Here is a 19,516-nt window from a genome sequence, read left to right as displayed (position 1 = left end):
CGTGTCCCCCTCAGGTTGTTCATTGTGGTCATAATTGCTTGTTTGTTCTTTTAGTTTTTAATTCTTGAATATTTACAGCTGGAAACTACACTAGAAACACACAGTAACTTTTACATAATTTCTCCAAAGTGAACACATCTCATTAGTTCTTAAAAAGTCTTCGAAATTAGGATTTGAAGAAGCATTTTCCATATGGAGATGGGGAAAATGAATAGTCCTGTGTGCACTGAGATTAAGCAAAATTGAGCATGCATGCATGAAAATGTGTTATGAAGCAGCAACAGACACACCCCCTCCTCAGCAATGTTCACAAATGCTGTGTGAACGTGTGCCTGGACAGGGCTGGCTGCAAAAGTGCTGCACCCCAAAACTTAGGAGCAAATACAAAAGTGGGTACAAAATATTCTGAATAGACGCAGCAGCTAAGAAAGTATGTAGGTGATGTTTTTAGTTTAGTTTAGTTTATTTGCACATACAAATATACAACCGTTTTAAAAGTACAGACGAACAGTGTGTAGAAAAAAAAGGAAATAAAAAAAAGAAATACAATATAACAGAAAATGTGCGGGAGGAACCAAAAAAACCCATAAGGGCTTGTCGAGTGGTCCTCCTATAATGAAACAAACACTATCTACAGAAATATGGCAAACATAGGACAACTAAGGAAAATAAGCTAAATTACTAGAAAATAAAAACAGGAATCTAATGAGGGTTTGCAGAGAAGTACTGAAAATGAATGGTTAAGCTTTGCTAAGTTGGGCTAGTAAAATTGTTGTGATTTGTTTTTTGAAATTATTTGTACTCGAGCATTGTCTAATATGGTGTGGTAAGGTGTTCCAATAAAGAGAACTCTGAACCTAATGGAAAATTGGGAAAAAGTAGACCTGAAAAGGGTGGGATGGAGATTGTTTGCAGACCTAGTATTGAAGTGATGAATTTGGGAATTGAATTGAAATAAAGAATGAAAACAGGTTGGAAGTAGCTTGTGAATGGATTGAAAGACAAAAAGACAAATCTGAAAAACATTTAGAGCAAAAATAGGGAGAATACTTAGGGATTGGAACAATGGGGTGAATCTAGTAAGTCTATTGGAAAATGTAATCATTTTGATAAAAAGTTATTTCAGCATAAAGATACAGTTGAGGTTGCTCATGAAGGTACTTGCCCAAATGACATTGCAGTATGAAATATAAGGATAAATCATAGTATAATATAAATTGTGTAGATGTAGATGGATATTTAGTGTTGGTATATTAATGGTGGTTATTCTTCTTTAAACAGCCTCTGCGGCTGGACATCAAGCGAAGGCTGACGGCTCGCTCAGACCGAGTGAAGAGCGTGGACCTGCATCCCACCGAGCCGTGGATGGTGGTCAGCCTCTACGCCGGCACCGTTGTGGTCTGGAACCATGAGACACAGGTCATCATGAGACAGCTGCACTTTCTTCACTGCCCATCGGCGTTGGCTTCATCTCTCATCAACATACTCTTATTTTCTAGAGGAACAAGCAACTGACAGTATTCATGTTTTGAATCCTGTTTGCAGATGATAGTGAAAACCTTCGAGCTGTGCGATCTGCCCGTCAGAGTGGCCAAGTTTGTAGCCAGGAAGCACTGGATCATTACTGGAGCTGTAAGAACTTTAGCTATTTCTTTGAGGCAAGCTGGGTCAACTTTCCAAACTCCGCCCACTCCTGTCCCATATTATGCCACTGTTTGTTCTTCTAGGTCAGGGGTCGGCAACCCAAAATGTTGAAAGAGCCATATTTGACCAAAAACACAAAAAACTAAAATGTCTGGAGCCGCAAAAATGAAAAGTCTTGTATAAGCCTTAGAATGAAGACAAATGGCGAAAGGCGAAATGTCGAGAAAAAAGTCAAAATTTTGAGAAAAAAGTTGAAATGTCGAGAAAAAAGTCGAAATGTTGAAAAAAAAGTCGAAATGTTGAGAAAAAAGTTGAAATGTTGAGAAAAAAGTCAAAATGTCGAGGAAAAAGTCGAAATGTCGAGAAAAAAGTCAAAATGTCGAGATTAATGTTGAAGTACAATCTCGAGGAAAAAGTCGAAATGTTGAGAAAAAAGTCGAAATGTCGAGAAAAAAGTCGAAATGTTAAGAAAAAAGTCGAAATTTTGAGAAAAAAGTCAAAATGTCGAGATTAATGTTGAAGTACAATTTCGAGAAAAAAGTCAAAATGTCGAGAAAAAAGTCGAAATCTCGAGAAAAAAGTTGAAATCTCGAGAAAAAAGTCGAAATTTCGAGATTAAAAAGAAAAGAAAAAAGGAAGAAAAAAAGAAAAAAATGAAAAAAATGAAAAAAAAGGTCAAACATTTTTCAAAAAGCTCCAAGGAGCCACTAGGGTGGCACTAAAGAGCCGCATGCGGCTCTAGAGCCGCGGGTTGCCGACCCCTGTTCTAGGTTGTGTCCCTCGCAGCAGTTTTGAACGTCATATGCACATTATGCTAAAGAATTGTTGTAATAATATGATTGTAGCATTTTAAGTCTGAAGAGCAGCTCTGTATGCTTGTTCTCTGTAGAAGGTTCTGAATGATAATGTCTGCCTGCAGGATGACATGCAGATCCGAGTGTTCAACTACAACACTCTGGAGAGGGTGTACATGTTTGAGGCTCACTCTGACTACATCCGCTGCATCGCCGTCCACCCCTCCCAGCCCTTCATCCTCACCAGCAGTGGTAGGAAGCCTCTGCATACATTCATGTTCGTAAAACCTTTTTTTTTTCTCTCCCAGATACTTGTCAACATGTTGGGTGCATGGTGTGTGCTTCCTTCCAGATGACATGTTGATCAAACTGTGGGACTGGGACAGAAAGTGGATCTGCAACCAGGTGTTTGAGGGACATAGTCACTATGTAATGCAGATTGTGATTAACCCCAAAGACAACAACCAGTTTGCCAGTGCCTCCCTGGACAGAACTATTAAGGTACTTCACAGAGTTTATTCACAAAAAATGTAAAAACACAAATAAAAAACTTGTACATTTCAGTTTCCTTTTCTTTCCCTTTAAAAGTTGTTTTTCCCTTGTGGTGTGTTCATGAGTGGGAGCATAAATTGGGATGAGATGACAGAGTCTAAACACTACATTATACAATACATAGGTATTTATAAATAAATATCTTTGCTATAACTGCTTTATATGAGTGTGAAAGGGACAAACAGTTGACACAGACAGGGAAACAATCTTTACAGGAATTTGACTAAACTGGTCTCATTACACTGACACTAACAGCACCAGCTCAGTGACACAGTTCTGCATCTCATTCACCTCGTTCGGCGACCCAGTGAAACACAACTTAGCTGCTGTTCTTTAGGTGTGGCAGCTGGGCTCCAAGATGCCCAACTTCACCCTGGAGGGCCACGAGAAGGGAGTGAACTGTGTGGATTACTACTGTGGAGGAGACAAACCCTACCTGATCTCAGGGGCAGATGATCACCTCGTCAAGATCTGGGATTATCAGGTAATAACTCACACAAGGAGGCAACATTTGTTGTTATTGTTATTATTATTTTATTATACCCTTTGTGCTGCTTTACTAAGGATCAATCATATGGTTATACATGTCATTCGGAAAAAAGAAATCAGACTGACATCCTTCACTTGAGAACATTTCCGATATTTCTTTTAAATAGGGGAGCAAGTTGGAAGTTCGAATCGATAAAGGCAGAATTCCTGACTTTTTTTTGCAGAATTTAACACATTCCAGCACGCCTTACTTTTTTTTTTTTTTCAATATTTTTATCCTTGATTTTTTCCCCCCATTTTATCACCCAATGTTCCTACCTAAGTCAGTCCTGGGCATTGCTCTCCCTCTGGCAACCCCGCGAGGGCCCTGCACTGAACTCAAGTGTCCTCCATACTTGAGGAGGGAACAGGCCACTTCTTTCCCCCCTTACATATGTTTTTAATTGTCCAAATGCACCCTTGTGTAATACATGACATCTGTATCAATATTTTCCGCACTAAATGAATATGAAGAATATGAATTCCTATCAACATAAAGAGGATTCCTCCTTCAGCACATAAAAAGTATTGTGCCCTTTCCATCAGGGGATGTTATCATTGAACAATGGATCCAGCAGGCAAATCACTGAAAGCTCCTGCAAGTGTTAGTTTTGACTTACATATTGTATATTATACCCATTGATTTCTTCATTCACTTTAGAAGCAAACTACAGAAAAAGATGTTTGTGTAGATTCCGAAACATCGTCATAATTTGTCCATTAGTTTCAACATTCAGTGATACAATGCCATCATCCCAAAAAGTTGCTTAACTTGCTTGAAAAATAAAATTAAAAACACTGTAAAGTCAATATTCACATCGCCTCATTATTTTCATTTTTCATATTTATATTAATGGACCCATATTGTATTATTCCCTTTTTTCAGCACTTGACACAATTGCCTGAGCTACAAATGACATATCAGTGACATGCTTTGGTCAAAATACCACAGATCTATAGCATAAACTCGCCTTTTCACCTTGCCTTTACATCCTATGTTAAGGCAGAGTTTTGTGCTTTGAGATGATCCACTTCACTTCACCACCCTCTTCCCCGCGGCTGTAGGTAATAGAAATCACAATTTCAGCTTCACCCTATCCACACTGAGGTGCAGCAAATGCAGCATGATGTAAAATTGAGTGGCGATAAATATGGGGAGGCTGGATAAGTGAGTCTGTGATGCACCAGTTCCCTGAGAATCTGATTTATTTATACATTTTTAAGTGGTGTGTCTCTTCAGACACCCAAATATATTCTCAGGTATACTGAAAGTTGTATTCTCTTTAGCGTGTGTCTCTCTCTGTAACCAAACCAGATGTATTGTCGGTCCCTGTCTCATCTAAATGAGTAAGTTAGGGGAGCAGTAGTGGCGCCTACAAATATACACATTTTTGAAGTTAGAAAGCTGCGAGGCATTTACTTCCTCAACTTATACAGTAAGAATAACATGTTTATAATTGTTTCTGTAAGTGGGTGTGTTGAAATCACTGGACTTTTGTGTTTTTATTTACCAGAACAAAACGTGTGTTCAGACCCTGGAGGGTCACGCGCAGAATGTGACGTGTGTCAGCTTCCATCCTGAGCTGCCAATCATCCTCACAGGCTCTGAGGATGGTGGGTAAACCCTCCACACAAACACACAAACACACAAACGCGTAACAGAACAGTCCAGTTGCCTAAAATGAGGTAGTTTTGTTGAATGGGACCATTTTGCTACTCCCGTAGGTACCGTTCGAGTTTGGCACTCCAACACCTACCGACTAGAAAACACGCTCAACTACGGCATGGAGCGGGCGTGGTGTATAGGCGGGCGGCCGGGCTCCAACAGTGTGGCTTTGGGCTATGATGAAGGAAGCATCCTGATCCAGGTGGGTATCCCTCAGAGTCTATGTACAACCTGCAGTCACGCCCGCCGATAGGGGGGGACAAACGGGTCTGTTGTCCCGGGCCCAGGGTAGGGGGGGGGCCCAAAACAGGAAAAAAAAAAAAATATATATATATATATATATTTTTTTTTTTTTATTCTAGTTAAATTATGGAATCATTTTTCAAAATGTTTCAAAATATGCCTATTTGTGGAAAAAATATGTAGTATTTGAGTTACATAAAAGCTTGTTATTCGTTCGTACACCCAACACAAAAATGGTTTGGCCGCTGATAAAAATTTGATGTTATCATTTAATTCAACCATTAGAATGGTCAAAATATCCGGTCAGCACAAGTCCGGTGCTCAGAAAAGAAGAGAAAAGAGAAGAAGAGAAGAAGAAAATAGAGGCCTCATAGATTCTCTACACAAATATTTTAAAAAGGGTGGTGACGGTGAAGCTGGAATTAATAAAGTCAGCGTAGAGCAAGGTAAGAAACAGCGCAGCCAACATTTACCAACATTGTAACTTAACCTAACTGGCTATCTCTAATGTTAACGTCCATTAGCTTGTATAAAAACCTGATGAGCAGAGGGAGAGGAGAGGAAGAGGGAGAAGGAGAGATCCGGGTGCAGGGGGACCCATCTTAGATTATTTTGTCTGGGGCCCCGGCAAAACTGTCAGCTGGCCTGCCTGCAGTGATTTGTATAATAAGCTTTCAAACCAGGACTGAGTAATCAAGAGGTCAGTGGTGATGCGTTTTATGGAATTTATTTTGGCATTTTTAGCAGCTTTCCGTTGACATTCTTTAACTAAACTTTAGCCTGTCACTTAGGCCCGAAGAGTGCAGCTCCAAACCGCTGACTAACAACATAATGGCTCTTCTTAACAGGAAATTGAACAATATGATTCAATTTCAAACTGCAAATAACACCACAGATTCTTAATACCCACAAATCCCCAGAGAAAATAGAGGACGTGACCCCTCCACAGCGGCTCGGGACGGATGTGTAATACACTATCACAGATATAATCAATCATATTGTATAGGAGCTTTCATTGTGTTAGCTGAAGGAATTATTGTTGACCTGTTAATTCACCCTTACTGACCATCTACTCCCACTTGCTGCATCCCCTAATACCCATTTCTCTTTTGTCATGTGTTTAACCTCATCGTTCCACCTCCTCTCCGTCTCTGTCCCAGCTCGGTCGAGAGGAGCCAGCCATGTCCATGGACTCCACCGGGAAGGTCATGTGGGCTCGTCACTCCGAGGTGCAGCAGGCCAACCTGAAGGTGCTGGGAGAGACGGAGATACAGGATGGAGAGAGGCTTCCGCTGGGTGTCAAGGACATGGGAAGCTGTGAGATTTACCCGCAGAGCATCCAACACAGCCCCAACGGAAGGTGAACCGGTAGCGTTGCATGGAGGCGTTGGTAGTCAAGAGTCACATACAAACCAATCAAAACATGGTGTAAACCAGAGGAATGCACAGTAACGTATAGGGGTGGGTATTGGGAAGGACCTCACGATACGATACGCATCACGATACTTGAGCCACGATACGATACACATTGCGATATCCCGATTATGCAATATCCCGATTATTATATTCTACGTAGTTCACCGAAAAATTTAAAAATGCATTACACATCTTAAAATCCAAGTTGTATATGTACATCAGATGATAGTGATGGATCTTAAAATCAGAGTTGCACGTTCATCAGATTATAGTGACAATTCATGGGACAAACTGAGTCAAAACAATGTTTTATTATAACTATACAAGCTAAAGTTACAACATATTTGTATATGTTTTTCATATTATTTACATCATATGAAATTAACATTAAATTTAGTATGAGGTTGCTTTAATTATGTGGCAAATGATAATAAACACAAGAAAGATGGGTACTAAAATCAGTCAGTATAGATATAAATCCATAAATAAATAAACCTCTGTCCATTATTTTTCATTTTTTAAATACAGGGAATTGTGTTATATAAAAAATTAATTATAAAATGAAATAAAACCTGAGCTCAGTGCAGGGCCCTCCCAGGGTTGGTAGAGAGTGGCAATGCCCAGGACTGTTACTTAGGTAGGAGCACTGGGTGATATAATGGGATAAAAAATCGGGGATAAAAAATATTAAAAAAAAAAAAAAATATATATATATATATATATATATATATATATATATATATATATATATATATATATATATATATATATATTAAAAAAAAATCGATATTCAAATTTTGAATATCGATATTGAATCGGCTGGAAAAGTATCGCGATATATTTCCATATCGATATTTTTGCCCACCCCTAGTAACGTAAAAGAAATACGTTATATAATGATATATATCATTTGAAGCTTTTTTCCCACGTATAGAGTATGTACACAGACTAAACATTGACTCAGCTTTGCCTGAATGCAGTCCGACAACTATTTAATGTTATTGTTGTATATGATTATTTAAAGGATGAGCACTTTATAAATGATCATTTAATGTTCCCATAAAATGCTGAATGCTATTGTGGAAGTTTAGGCATGCCATTTCCCATCCTCTCATTTCCTAAGACCCATTAAGCACTTTCAGGGTGATTCTTGTGCTCATTTTGTACGTGAATAACTCTGAGCCAAAACAGCGGGACATTTTCATTTCTCATCTGTTCAGCCTTGTGAGATACAGTAGTAACAGAGGTGAAAAAGAGGTGAGATGAGCTCCGTATTAAAGCAGCCGGTGAGGCAGGAAACATGGCTCCCACTAGCAACGCTCCCATCAGCCAGGGGCTCGTGTGATGCTGGTATGGAGTGTGTAATCACACATTGATGCCACCCCTCGGCCCCCCCTGCTTTGCTTGTGTGGATTGCCAAATGACAACAGCAGTGGTTGAATGCCACCACCCGATATGGTTCATCTTCTGGGTGAAAGGGTCTGCTGTCAAAGTAAAAACAAAAGCCAGGGATGCTGAGCATGTATGGAGTGATAGCAGTCAAACTTCAGCCAGGGCTGTGCTGCAGATTTTAGTATGTAACGTGGGCCTTTGCACGCCGGCAGGTTTGTAGTGGTGTGTGGAGATGGAGAATATATCATCTATACCGCCATGGCCTTGAGGAACAAAAGTTTCGGCTCTGCACAGGAGTTTGTCTGGGCGCACGACTCCTCACAGTAAGTCCTTTTTGTTAAATATTGTGGGGTTTTTGTTAGATATTAGAATACAGACCCAATAGATAATCAGCTCCGTGTAGAAGGAAAAGATTTTATTTGGAGTCAAGGAAAGAAACAGTGCATTTAATAGATGTTAGCAAGTAGCTATTGTTACCTTTGCACACAATTTGAACTGTTGTTTCCTCCTGCAGACATCGCTACAGTATTAACAGCTGTAAGCTGCCTCAGCTTTATATTTAGCATGTGGCTGTGTTGTGCACAACAAAGGAGAAATCAACACTTTTCCTGTGATACATTTGTTAAAAAATGAATTGAAATAACTTTTATGGGCCTGGGGTACGTTAATTGTGATGACGTTTTTCACAGGTACGCCATCAGGGAGGGCAACAGCGCGGTGAATATATTTAAGAACTTTAAACAGAAGAAGACATTCAAACCTGATTATGGAGCCGACGGTACGTTTTGTTTGCCATCATTTCATTTGAAATTGCAGCTTTTTGTGTATGTTTATACGGGCAAAATGTCTTTGCGTGCACTTCTGTAGGTAATTATTGGCCTGAATTTTAGCTAATGCATAGCTGTTTATTAAGTTTTATTTTTGTATTTATCCACAAATTGAGCTTATTTAACTTCCTGATACACCTTTAAAACAATTTTCAGTATTTCAGGAAAAATATGTATGAAAAAGACCAAAAAACAAATATGTTTGATAATATGGCATTAAACAAAACATTGAGTTGTGACAAACATTAAAATACAGACATCTAAATAACAATGAACATTTATATAAACTTTTACCTTATAACAGCAGGCGTGACAGATAAAACTACTACATACATTCCTAAAACATCATCAGTTGACTTTATTTGTAAAACCCATAAATAAATACATTGTATGTGTATTTTGTTATTATGGTAACCTTTCTGGTTTTTAGATCTTTAAAAACATGCCTCATATCTTGCTTTTGTGTTTCCTTATAATTATTCTGTGAGAGATTTCATAAATGTATGATTTATATGGTTGTGTTTTCTCTGTTTTTCAGTCCTTTGCACCTTTTTCTCCCCTCTGGTTGATTGATTAATTGAACCTGTTGCACCTCAGGCATCTTCGGGGGCTTCTTACTGGGAGTGAGGTCCAACAGCGGCTTGGCTTTCTATGACTGGGAGAACACCGATTTGATCCGCCGCATTGAGATCCAGCCCAAACATGTCAGTCCCTGACCGCTGAGCGCTACGTCAACCTGCGACCCTGCCCACTTGATTGCTTTGGACTTGTAATACCCCTTTGCATTAATGTCTGTAGATCTTTTGGTCCGACTCTGGGGAGCTGGTATGTATCGCAACGGACGAGTCTTTCTTTGTGCTGCGCTACCTGCCAGAGCGGATTTTAGCGGCCCAGGGGTCCAAGGAAGAGAAGCTGGAGGATGGGTTGGAGGATGCTTTTGAGGTCATTTTTATTTATTTATATACCGTTTGTTTGCTTTTTCCTTGTGAAAACTCTACAATAATGATGGTCCTGGTGCTTGGTCCTGAGCAGGTGCTGGGGGAGGTCCAGGAGGTGGCTAAGACGGGGGTCTGGGTGGGAGACTGCTTCATCTACACCACTGCCGTGAACAGACTCAACTACTACGTTGGAGGAGAGATCATCACCATCGCTCACATGGACAGGTATCACACACACATCCATCCTTTATCTTTACCCGCTCATGCTCATTTAGGGTCAGCAGAGGTTTACCCTGGACAGGTCGCCAGTCCATTCAGTACTCGAGTTGTAAAAAAAAATCAGGGGGGATGGTGGATTTTATCATATGGGGACAGATAATTTGTGATGATTACAAATAATATAATATATTACAAATAATAGCACTGACCAAAACACCTGCAGAAATACTGCAGGAATGACATAGCAGCAGTTAAATGCAGCCTTCTGTAAGCTTTAAATATCCACTGGGCTTACATCAAATACATCATAACACAAAAATAAAAAAACAGTTTTCTGAACTTATTAATATGCCTCTGTCCTTCAAAAGGATAAGTAAAATGGATCACTACAAAAACCCAAAATCTTAAGAATATTTGTCTTATTTCTAGTTAAAATGTCTAATTTTAGTAAAAAATTACATTTTGTTTCAAGTAGATTTTCACTTGAAATAGGTACAAAAATCTGCCAGTGGAACAAGATTTTTTTTGCTTGTAATAAGAAGATAAATCTTGTCCCACTGGCAGATCTACTTATTTCAAGTGAAAATGTACTTGAAACAGGTGAAAATTGTCAAATAAGTTATTTTTCTGGTGTTATTTTTCTTGTGATGACTCTAAATGTTATAATAACATATATAATATATAATAATATTATATATAAATAGCAGTAATACCACATTCATTGATGAAAATACAAAAGGGATGTAAAGGGGGGATGGCAGTTTTACAGGGGGAGGATTTTGACCATTTTTATTTCAGGAGGGGATGCCATGCCCCCTCAACTTGAGTACTGAGTCCATTGCTGGAACTCACGTAGATAAACAAGCACAAACACATCAAACCAGGAACCCTGTTGCTGTGGGGCAGCAATGCAGCAACCACCACGCCAGCATGCGGCCAAATGCCACGTCAACTCACAAATGTATACTGACAAAAAATCATTCTCCTTTGAAACTAAGCTTTCAGTCTTGGTGCCTTGGAATGTCTTATCTCGAATGCTATCAATTTTTATCAAGTAGATAAGAAATACCAATGACTGAAAAGGGTGTAGTAGAAGAGTTATAGTTTTATAGTTTTATTTGGATCCCCATTAGCTGCAGCAAAACTGCAGCTATTCTTCCTGGGGTCCGACACATAATATACAATACAAGACAAAAATTAAAAGCAAACCTAAAGAGGTAGTAGAAGAAAATGATAGAAAAGAAAAAAAAAAAAGGAAATTGTAGTACAAAATATATTCTAGATTTCTGTCAAATAAGACCAGTGCTCCTTTTGACTAGTGTCCGACCGATCAGCCTTTTTTTTTTCGATTATTTCGATCACCGATTAGGGGGAAATCAAAAAGACCGATAGCCGATATCAGCCGATACGATTATTACCCTTTTTTACCTTTTTGGGAAAAAACAAATTTCAATACAAGAATTCATTTAAATGAATGGTGAGCAATTTATTGCTTTAACTAGGAAGGACAGCAATATTCACTTCGCACGGCTCACACATCAAAAGTGCAAATTATGGAACATCAAACAAAACAAGCAGCATTTCAGTTATTAAAAATAACATTAAGTGAATTTTCTCTTTACATAAAATAAAAAAGCTGCCTATAAAAAATAACAAATTAAGAGGAATAACAGCCTCAATTGTAGAACAGTCACGCACAATACTCCCAATTCCCAGACCCAAACCACAGCAAGTGCCTACTTGGAGGTAGTAACAGTAAGCTAACTAGTACACAAACAACCAAACAGTACAGGTTGTGAAAATGGCTACACAGGTTGTTTTTTTAAGTGCAAATATTTACTTAAGTTTACTTAAGTTTGAGCATGTTGAACATTCTTAATACAAAAAGAAAATGCAGTATTTCAGTAAATTTCTTAATTTTTCTTTAAAAAAAAAAAAAAAAAAAAACGAAATTATTTATTTTCGAATTTTTTTTGGGGGGGCCGATACCGATTATTAATAAAATTATGAATATCGAATTCGATAATCGGCCATGGCCGATTATCGGTCGCCCACTACTTTTGACACTCACATTAAGGTTACAGTCATTCCGAAACATTTAGATGTAATGCATTTACAATACAAAATCATACCTTCTTTAAATAGCATCAACCAATTCAAACAATGTATAGTCATCTACAATGCGTTTAAGTTATAATCACTTATCGTAACTTGAACCCGTGACCATTTTTAGTAGACCATTTTTAGAGTTCTTCTCTGGTATGGTGCAGGACCATGTATCTGCTGGGCTACATCCCGAAGGACGACCGTCTCTACCTTGGAGACAAGGAGCTCAACATCATAAGCTACTCTCTGCTCCTTTCCGTGCTGGAATATCAGACAGCCGTCATGAGGAAGGATTTCAGCACAGCTGACAGGGTTCTGCCCATAATCCCAAAGGAGCAGAGGACCCGGGTTGCCCTCTTCTTGGAGAAACAGGTATGAATACCCCCCCTCACCTCCAGTAGAAATACGCCTTTCCGCTTGAACTGACTAGAATCTCAATTCTGAATTGGACAGATCATTTACAAAACGAGCAGTAGCCAGATGGAGTAAAACCTCAGGGCAGATTTGGGTTTTGTTTAATGTATTCATCACAGGAAGGATTTTCTTCCCACACAGCCTCTTTGACCATCTCACTTTCCTCCCGGTTGACAGGGGACGGCGCTGTGTGTGGAATGAAAATGTGCTCGCTGTTGATTTTGCATTCTCTCGTGTTACTCAGGGCTTCAGACAGCAGGCGCTGGCTGTATCCACTGACCCAGAACACAAGTTTGAACTTGCTCTGCAGCTGGGAGAGCTCAGCACGGCCTACCAACTGGCACTGGAGGCAGAGGTCAGACACGGCTTTATGTCCTTGTGTGTTAGCGGTTGTGCAAGGTCGTCCTTTGGCACCCTTTTCAATGTTTGATCATCATTTCGTTTTAGTGTGATGCAAAGATGTGCAAAGAAGCACTATTAATAACAGTTCTGAACTGATTTATTTATGAAGTAGAATATGAAATCATGGATGTTCTATTAATCATTAGCTCTATAAAAAAGGAAGCCTCTATGTACATTAGCTGGATGGTATTTTGACTTGACAGTATTTTTAGCGAAACTGAATGTAAAAATGACCGTAAAAAACATCCAATATTGTAAATTTTAAATTATTTTCTCAAAATAATAAGTTCAGTTTATGTAGACGTAGTTGTTTACATGAAATAATTCATAGAGGGTGAGTCACAAGCCTGGATTCTTAGAAATCAACCACTTCAGAGTCACGCGTCGTTGTTAAAGTTCACGCTTTCCGACCTGTGATCATCCCCCATCCTGTGTTTTTGGCACCTCTGCATGTGGGGACTTCAGTCGGAGCAGAAATGGAAGCAGCTGGCAGAAGTTGCTACTACAAAGTGCCAGTTTAGCCTGGCACAGGAGTGTCTATGCCAAGCTAAGGATTACGGGGGATTATTACTGCTGGCAACCGCTTCAGGCAATGTGGAGATGGTGGGCAAGCTGGCTGAGGGGGCAGAGAGCGACGGGAAGACCAACGTGGCCTTCCTCACATACTTCCTGCAGGGGAGGTGAGTGTTTGACGAGCAAGAGGGAGCCCTGTGAGTATCCATATGTTTACTCATCTTTGTTACCACTATTTCTTCCCCCAGGCTGGATGAATGTCTCGACCTTCTTATCAAAACCAATCGGTTGCCAGAGGCGGCATTCCTCGCAAGAACATATTTGCCCAGCCAAGTCTCAAGGTAAAGCTGTTTGTAACGAGTGGCTGAAATGTTGTCATCACTCACATGTCCATCAGAACCACATGAACATTATTGATCCAGCTAATCTGAAAAAGTGCTGCCACAGCTGAACTTTTTTAGTAGTTACCAGAGCTGGGTAGAGGAGCCAAAAATTGTACTCAAGTAAAAGTACTGTTACTTCAGAATAATATGACTCTAGGTACTAAGTAGAAGTAAAAAGTAGTCATCCAAATAATTACTTGAGTAAAAGTAAAAAAGTACTTGGTGAAAAAACTACTCAAGTACTGAGTAACTGTTGAGTAACGTCTGATTTATTTTTTTAACACAACCATTCAAACAGACAAAAGTACAAAATAATCACCTTCAGGCAAATTAAATCAATAAAATAATAGAATAAATTAAAATTAATAAAAAATAAAAAAGCTAAAATTAAAATTAGTAAGTAAATTCAAGTACTTTACTAAATAATAATAATAATAATAATAATAATAAACTTTATTTATATAGCACCTTTCAGACGAAAGTCGCAGCTCAAGGTGCTTTACAGTAACAGTACAAATAAACAACAACAGCAAATAAAACAAAAAACACAAATATTTAAGTGCAGTGATATAAAACATAACCCTCACAAAATTCAGTTCCAAATTCCTCCACAGAACAACTACTAAGATAGGATAATATAAAAAGGAATATAAAAATTGAATATATGAATATAAAAAGGTAAAAATGCTGCACGAGTCGTAGGCATATGAAAATAAAAAGATAAAAATATCAACAAATAAGAGTAATAAAATAAATAACATAACAGAATAAAAAAATAAATTAAGCACAAGTAGCACAAAATTTCAAGCGTTTGTACTTTTCTTTTTTAACCAGCCTCCGCAGGCAGAACTAGAACAACCCCATGAACTCATATCAACTCTGTGTGTGTTTGAATCTGTGTGTACTGTATGACAAAACATGCAAAAACAAACATTTTTCCCAAAGAATCACTCAGTGATGTCATGAGATTGTACGCGGATAAAAGGGATAAAAGAAAAGTAACGAGCTCAACGTAGCCTAATGTAGCGGAGTAAGAGTAACAGTTTCTCCTTCACAAATCTACTCAAATAAAAGTAAAAAGTATAGTGATTCAAAACTACTCCAAAAAGTACAAAATTTCCCAAAACTTACTCAAGTAAATGTAACTCGTTACTACCCACCTCTGGTAGTTACATTATCCATCCCTGATGAGATGCATGTGCTTCCTTGTTTCTTCAGGGTGGTGACGCTGTGGAAGACGAGTCTCTCCCAGGTTAACCAGAAGGCAGCGGAAGCTCTGGCCGACCCCTGCCAGTACAGCAACCTGTTCCCGGACCTGCAGCAAGCCCTGCTGGCTGAGCAGTACCTGCAGCAGACTCACGTCAGGGTCAGACCTGCGGCCGAGTACCCACTTGTCATGGTCAGTGGGAGACGTCTGGGTGAACCAGAGCAGAGGAGATTTCACCAGAAGGGGAGTTCCCTCCAGCTGCAGTCACGACTTCATTTTCCCTCTTTCTTTACGCTTTAGCCGAACGAAGATCGTCACATTCTGGAGGAATCTGCAGGTTTTATGCCCAAAGCAGAGATCACTGAGCCCGAGGTAAGGACAAGAATCTGCTAATCTACATAGTCCCACTCAGACATGGCAGTGGTACTTGGTACAGTGTGCATCTACAACAGGGGTGTCAAACTCATTTTGCTTAGCGGGCCGGATTTGACCAATTTTTTTCTCGCGGGCCGCACGCTCAAAATAACAAAAGCGGTGGGAATTTTTTTTTTTCTAATTCTTTTTTTTTTTTACTATTGTTATCTAATCCAATATCAGTTTAGTTAATTTTAAAGGAAATATGGACTTTGTTTCCACTCTAATTATGTAAAATGTATTTCTTCAGGATCTTTTCTTGAAATTTCTTTCTTTCAAATTATGTAAGATACTTTTAATATAATTTTACAAAGATAAACAGAAACAAGTATGTTTTTTATATTTCGCTTTTTTATAGGAAATTTAATTAAAAACAAAATCTTTCTTATTACATCCGAGAGTATTTCTTTGTGATTTAGAGATTTTTCCAGTACAATTAAGTGTATTTATTTTTAAAAATGGGCGCGGCTATTTACGCCAGTGTGCCGAAAAAGTCAGCATTTCTCTTTTAACTGTTTTACTTTGTCACTATCCTCGTATTCAAAACTGAAATTCTCCGAATAAGTATCTTCTATCATCTTTTTTAGCAGTGATATTTTTCCTGCGAAAATATATAATAGTAGTCAGTTAATAAAAATAAACGACTGTCTACAAAGAAATAAAATCGGCAAATGCATTCTAGAAAACTAAAAAAATGTCAAACTGCTCTCTTTGTGGAATAACGATGGATTTGTAGAAGAAATATATTATCGGATATGCTGCGATTCATGGCAATTATTTATGCCTTCCTCTTTAGTAAATTAACATTTCGTTTTTTGCGTTGGAAACTTCTCGCGGGCCGCATGCAGCCCGCGGGCCGCACATTTGACACCCCTGATCTACAACTTCATCCTGCTTTCCAGAACCAGATTGTATCGCTTCAAAAAAGAAGGTTAAAACTTCAAATCTCACGTAACCAAAATCATTTACAAATCACACCAGCATTCATTCCCTGTTTTAAACTTCAATCCCAACCACAGTCCTATCATAACAGCCTGCCATCCATATGTGTGAAGGCAAACATGGTGCGGCGGCATTCAGTAAAACATTATGACGATTTATCATCCAATTCACTTTGACAGAAAGGGGGTGTCACACAGGAAGATAAGGCTATTATCTCAAAATAAATATTCATCATTGACTTTTCTTGCTCAAAGAAATTGGTGATATTTTTCTAATATAATTCTTCCAAACTCAAGTCATATCAAATCATGTTACAATGAAGCCAAAGGAAACGTTTACATACAAGATACCGTTCTTCGACTAGTCCTATGGTCCTGGAAATGAGCTGACTGTGAATCTGGATTTGAGATGGTTAAATTGTGGATTTTATGAGTATTTTCCTTGATCTCGTTGTACAGGAAGTGGAGGGTTTGAGTGAGAGCGTAAGTGAACCAGCCGTCACAGAAACGGTACATTCAGGAGAAGCAGCTGTAGAGGAGCCCGAGTCTCTACATCAGGAGCCAGAGGACCCTCCTCCTCCTCTTGCTGCAACTACAGAACACGCTGCGCTGAGTCAAGCGCCATATGCGTCTTGTGAGGCGGGGGCCACTGAGGACATCGCTGCTTTGACCTCGGCAGAGGACTACGCTTTGCAAGAGCCTAGTCCAGAGGTTTTAGCCAAGGAGACAGAAACGGTTGAGTCTAGCTCAGTGGAAGACGTCAGTGTTCAGGAAACAGCAGCAGGAGCTGAAGTTCAACCTTCCGCCTGTATTGCAGAAACAGAAACCATCGTGACCGCTGAAGATGCACCGAGGGAAGGATTAGCAGCAGAGGATGTCCTAGTTAGTGTTGATGAGATGACAAATACTGACATTGCATCAGTATCTGCAGCAAGTGTGGAAATATCAAATTATGATGAAGTGCAAACAGCCTCAGAAGTTCCACCCGCGACGGACACAGAAGTAGAAGAGACCTCTGTTGAAAGCAGTTCTACTTTAGAAACAGCACGTTCACAAGGACCAGTAGAGGAGCTCGACGCCATCAAAGCCCCAGACAGTCCCGTGTCAGAAGATGCACCTCTCCCGGTCCAAGCTTCGCCAGATTTGACCAGTTATCTTCCACAAGGCTCGACTGGAGACGCAGAGACATTGCTGGAGCCAGACTCAGCGCAAGAGCCGGAACCAGAGGAACAGGCCACAGCACCTTCAGTGGAAGTAGAGGACAAGTTAGAGCCACAACCAGAGGAACAGGCTACAGTGCCTTCAGTGGAAGTAGAGGACAAGTTAGAGCCACAACCAGAGGAACAGGCCACAGTGCCTTCAGTGGAAGTAGAGGAAAAGTTAGAGCCACAACCAGAGGAACAGGCCACAACACTTTCAGTGGAAGTAGAGGACAAGTTAGAGTCACAACCAGAGGAACAGGCCACGGCGCCTTCAGTGGAAGTAGAGGACAAGTTAGAGTCACAACCAGAGGAACAGGCCACAGTGCCTTCAGTGGAAGTAGAGGACAAGTTAGAGCCAGATGTCTCCGCCTCAGAGGGAACATCTGCACAGAGCAAGGTACCGGAGGAGGAGGAGGAAGAGGAGGGAGGGTCCGGGGCATCTGAGGAACCAGCAATTGACCTTGAAGCAGAGATAGATGATGAGGTAAAAGAAAAAAAACATTTTAACTTGGAGCAAATTTTAACTTTTAATATGATAAATATCTAATACACGATTGTTTCTGTACTTCCACCCAATTACAGGACCTGGATGATCTTGATCTGGACAATTTTGACCTTGACGATGTAGACGCCACTGATTTCAACCTAGAAGACGATCTGCTGGGAGAATAGAAGCAGCTCAGTGTTTCAGGTTTCTGTGATCAAATGTCACAAAGGCCCATCAGCCAGAGACAAACCATCAGAACACTCACTTTAAAGGAGCATGAGGCAAGAATAAGAAATGAGACTGATTAGCACCACGACGACCGTCGGGGTTCCTGCAGCCAACAGCGAAGCCGGCACGGGAGCGCCGTTCAAATCAAGCTCTAAATATGACTTACAATGTTATCTTACCTGGTCAGTAGGAAATGAGCCATGTCAGCATCTGTTTTCAGTCCCAATTCAAGTTGAAGCTGCCTCCATGACTCAAACGCGTATCCAATGTTTACTCGTGCGCCGCCGAGAACGCGCATGCAGCGTCATGTGACGTCACATCCGCAGGACAGCGCGGGAAATTTGGGCCCGGAATTGCAGCGCATTTTGCAGCACACAGCCTGTTCAAGGCAACGGAGAGATACACTAGAGGGCTCATTCTTTTTGGTTTGGAACGCTTCATCTGACATTATTACTAGAAAACTTAAAACGTATACGATTTTTTTCATAAATCCTGCCTCATGCTCCTTTAAAGTGGGACACAAATGTGTTATTGGGCAAAGGGGGATTATTTTATAGAAACAGTGTGTATTTTAAGGTTGTGAATTTAAAGGATTTCTAAACATTTTTAGAGTTGCTTAGGTAGCATTTATGAAGTACACAAGGCCGTTTGCCACCAACACTTCATGAGAGTTAAGACCTCTACCTCTTAACGTTCCTTAATCTGTTGATTATCTGTTATTTTATACTTTACAGGACAAATCTTATAAATGCACAGGATGCATTCAGCAATCCTGAGTGAGCTGTGGACTAGCAAGATCTATTCAGCAGTGTTCTCTGCTCTTGTCGTGTATTTTCATCTTAACGCTGTTCTTCCCTCAAAAACCCAACAAACAGCATTGAAGCTGTGAAAAGTGCATTCCTTCTTGTAAAGATTTTCCTTTTCTTGTCTTGTGTGAGTTAAACCTCATACGTGGTGCTGTGAATCTGGAACAGATGGATTAAAACTCCTCTCAATGCAG

At 39.8% G+C, this 19,516-nt stretch overlaps 1 protein-coding gene across 1 annotated transcript; it reads left to right on the top strand.

The window, feature by feature from the left end:
- The first annotated feature begins 1,286 nt into the window (after positions 1-1,286).
- LOC133441580 (coatomer subunit beta'-like) lies at positions 1,287-19,509 on the top strand. The gene is made up of 21 exons (XM_061719018.1): positions 1,287-1,419; positions 1,546-1,632; positions 2,564-2,690; positions 2,791-2,939; positions 3,328-3,474; positions 5,033-5,132; positions 5,244-5,386; positions 6,588-6,787; positions 8,448-8,558; positions 8,925-9,013; positions 9,660-9,766; positions 9,861-10,004; positions 10,095-10,225; positions 12,490-12,697; positions 12,984-13,094; positions 13,607-13,821; positions 13,903-13,995; positions 15,256-15,436; positions 15,545-15,616; positions 17,059-18,285; positions 18,384-19,509. Exons 1-21 carry the CDS (start codon positions 1,366-1,368, stop codon positions 18,471-18,473), a joined length of 3,786 nt encoding a protein of 1,261 aa, XP_061575002.1. The 5' UTR covers positions 1,287-1,365; the 3' UTR covers positions 18,474-19,509.
- Positions 19,510-19,516: the final 7 nt, after the last annotated feature.

This window comes from Cololabis saira, chromosome 4 (genome assembly GCF_033807715.1).
Source record: "Cololabis saira isolate AMF1-May2022 chromosome 4, fColSai1.1, whole genome shotgun sequence".
Lineage (NCBI taxonomy): Eukaryota > Metazoa > Chordata > Actinopteri > Beloniformes > Belonidae > Cololabis > Cololabis saira.
Note: the sequence above shows the minus strand (reverse complement) of the source record. Positions and strands in the feature narration are given on the sequence as shown.